Here is a 3318-nt window from a genome sequence, read left to right on the forward strand (position 1 = left end):
GTGTGTGTGTGTGTGTGTGTGTGTGTGTGTGTGTGTAGTGTCCCGGAGTTCACACCACATCCCACAGCCCCCAAGCCAACCTCTGAAGAAAGGCCCATCTGATTCCGACTCTCAGCCTCCAAGTTTGTTTTAACTTGGCTTCGTAACGGCAGGATGACCAGAGTCTCTATTTGCTCCAGCCCCACCCCCAACCCGCTTTAAGGGTACAATTTAATATTTCTGAACAAATTTTAAAATTGTGCAACTATCACCACCATCCAGTTTTAGAACATTTCCATCACTCCGCTTAGCGTTTCTAAGCGCCCGGATCCTCATCTGTAAATGAAGACAACATGAGCCCAGCACATTACAGGCCACCAACAAATTTTACCTAGCATTATACTTGTTGAGGATGGCCTGTTTCCAGGTTACTATCTTTTCCCACAAGCAGCCAGATCTTTGCCCGGCTGGCGGCCGCGCGCGCAGAGCACAGATTTGCAGCGGGGAGGTGGAACCGAAGTCCGGAAGGCTCCGCGCGGCGGTTCTTCCCCGCAAGCCGCGGCCAGCGATCGCGGAATCGGGCCTCTCCCCGCACCCTGGCTGGGGCGTGCGGCGCGGCTCCGGGCTGGATTGGTGATGCCTGGGAGCTGCGGGCGCCTGCGCAGTGGGCAGGGTGGCGCGCGCGCTGAGGGGCTGCTAGCGGTCTCTCGAGTGGGCTAGAGCGTGGCCGCGGCTGCTCGCTCTGGACGGCCGCACCATGGCGGAGGAGGAGCTCGAGGCGCTGAGGAAGCACAGGTTGGCCGAGCTACAGGCCAAGCACGGGGTGAGCGCGCCCACCCCCCCCGCCAGGCCCGTCCCCTGAGGGGCGCCGCCTTCACCCGAGGTGGAAGGCGCGGCCCCAGGCGGAGGCTCCAGGCGCCGACGCCCCAGCTCTCCCCGCGGCCGAGGACCCCGCCTCCGCCGCCGGTGGCCTCCTGGTCGCTTCTGAGCAGGCTCGGCCCCTCTCCCCAGTGCGCGGGGTCTCGGGCGGCCAGCGGACCATGTGCTGCCCTGGGCGGGTCGGGCGCGGGCCTCGCCTGGGCAGGGGCTGGTTCTCGTCCGGGCAGGCACTGGTCCGAAACAGAATTCTCAGCCCCTCGGGTCTCTCGGTGCCTTTAGCTCGTGGATCTAGCCTGCTTCGACTAGCATTCCTGCCGAATGTTTTCTCGAATTTAATTGTTCCGACCTAAGGGTCTGCTGTGTGCCAGGTGCTGAGGGTACAGCGGGGAACATCGCCTGATGGAGTTGACAGTCCCGGGGACGGCCAGGCACTAAACTAATCCCGTAGCTAAAACGCCCAAGTAAGGGCTCTGCTGCAAAGAGGAAGGGAGTAATGTGTTAGGGGTGGAGTGGGGTGGTCTGGAAGGAAGGACTGTTTGAATCTTCAGTGTCCCCAATACCGAAGCACATTTTCTTTTACAGAAATTATTCTTACCACGTAAAACACGGTTTCGTAGAGCAAGGACTCTTCTCTCTAATGGTTGTTTGTATTCTAAAACATTCTCTTAGATTGTGATGTTAGCATCTTATCAAAACGTTGTAGTAAGTGGAAACTATCAGTTTGACTTTTGTGAGGCCCGGCTTTGAATTATTTGGTAAGCCGTCTCTACCACTGCAGGAGCCTGTTAGGTATCAGAAAGAAAATAGGAGTTCCTGTTTTTTTCCTCTGTGAAATTACTAAAAGATAAAATTGTTTTTTCAGGACCCTGGCGATGTAGCACAACAGGAAGCGAAGCAAAGGTACGGGCTGGAACTCTGAACTGTTTTTTGTTTTTAATGTAGTGGCTCTTTTTTTTTTTAATTAAGGAGTACTTGACATACAACGTAAGTTTCAGGTGTACAGCATAATTATTCCATATTTGTACATATTGTGAAATGATCCCTACAGTAGGTCTAGTTAACATCCATGACCACACGTACTTGCAAACTTCTTTTCTCGTGATGAGAACTTTTAAGATCTACTCTGTTGGCAACTTTCAGACATGCAATATAGTAGTATTAACTGTAGTCACCATGCTGGACATTCATCCCCATGACTTATGTATAACTGGAAGTTTATACTTTTCTGATAATCTGCACTTGGCCCACCTCCCAACACCGATCTCTTGGTCTGTTCTCTGTGTCTGTGGGAACTCTGAACTTTTTGAAGGATGGTTTCACCAAATTTTTTTTTATTTTATTTTAGTCACCTTAATAGGTGTGTGACTCTTAAAGATCTTCCTGGCATAGTGATTTTTCCAGAAATCATCATCACAGTTATTATGTTTGTTAAATAAACATGTATGGAATCCCACATTAGTTATTACTTTGTATTGCAATTACTGATGGATGTTTCTCTGCTAAACTGTGATTACCTTAAAACCAACATAATCATAAGACTACCTCACAGGTATGTGGTGAGGATTGCAGGGGTACAGTGCTTCACATTTAGTAAGTGCTCAATAGTATTAACTATCATTCTATTCTCAATGTTATTTTATCCCAGAATATCACAGAGCACCTCACACTTGGCAGGTTTATTGAATGAATGCCTAATTCCCCCATCACGCTACCTTTTTTTAATAACTGATTTAAAAAAACCCACATAAGATAAAATTTACCATGTTAACTCTTTTTAAGAGTATGATTCAGTCATATGAACTATATTCTCATTGTTGTGCAATTAATCTCTAGAACTTTTTCATCTTGCAAATCTGAAACTATGCCTATTAAACTCCCCATGCCCCCCCGCCCCCCGCCCCGTACCTCCCAGGGCTACCTTTTAACTCATTCGTTCATCCAGCGAATACTGAGCACCTGCTCTCGGTCAGGCACTGTGTTGTGTCTACAGAGATAGGCAAGGTGGAGAAGGTTCCTGCCCTTCCGTAGCTTACATTAGAGGGAGAAGACAGCTGGTAAGCACCTGGGATAGTGCTAAGAAGAAAATAAAACTACTGCGTGAATTTCACTGATTATAAGAAGTGCATTTTTTTCACATTCTAACATATCTGACATTCGAATGTCTCATAATTGATTGCTCTTGTCCTGGATTCTTCCAAAGAGGATTTACTTTTTATTCTGCCATCATGTGGGTCATTTCTAACCTGAGACCTCTTAAAATTCACTGCTTGAGGGCTTCCCTGATGACGCAGTGGTTGGGAGTCCGCCTGCCGATGCAGGGGACACGGGTTCGTGCCCCGGTCAGGGAGGATCCCACATGCCGCGGAGCTGCTGGGCCCGTGAGCCATGGCCGCTGAGCCTGCGCATCTGGAGCCTGTGCTCCGCAACGGGAGAGGCCACAACAGTGAGAGGCCCGCGTAC

General features: G+C 49.7%; 1 protein-coding gene and 1 long non-coding RNA gene across 4 annotated transcripts in view; one reads left to right on the forward strand and one right to left on the reverse strand.

The window, feature by feature from the left end:
• LOC113605763 (uncharacterized) overlaps positions 1 to 547 on the reverse strand; it is a 30334-nt gene extending 29787 nt beyond the window's left edge. Inside the window, exon 1 of one of the 3 annotated variants that reach the window (XR_003427328.1) lies at positions 371 to 547. This is a non-coding gene — a long non-coding RNA (uncharacterized LOC113605763). The remainder of the gene's footprint in view (positions 1 to 370) is intronic. The other 2 variants (XR_003427329.1, XR_003427327.1) reach the window with 2 other exon arrangements.
• Positions 548 to 626: 79 nt separating this feature from the next.
• PDCD5 (programmed cell death 5) overlaps positions 627 to 3318 on the forward strand; it is a 6912-nt gene continuing 4220 nt past the window's right edge. The window contains exons 1-2 of the mRNA XM_027079318.1: positions 627 to 802; positions 1721 to 1758. Of these exons, the coding sequence (XP_026935119.1) occupies positions 737 to 802; positions 1721 to 1758 (104 nt within the window). The 5' untranslated portion in view covers positions 627 to 736. The remainder of the gene's footprint in view (positions 803 to 1720; positions 1759 to 3318) is intronic.

Source organism: Aethalodelphis obliquidens, unplaced genomic scaffold (genome assembly GCF_003676395.1).
Source record: "Aethalodelphis obliquidens isolate GAN/ISIS:26980383/991018 unplaced genomic scaffold, ASM367639v1 scaffold43, whole genome shotgun sequence".
In the NCBI taxonomy this organism is placed as follows: Eukaryota; Metazoa; Chordata; class Mammalia; order Artiodactyla; family Delphinidae; genus Aethalodelphis; species Aethalodelphis obliquidens.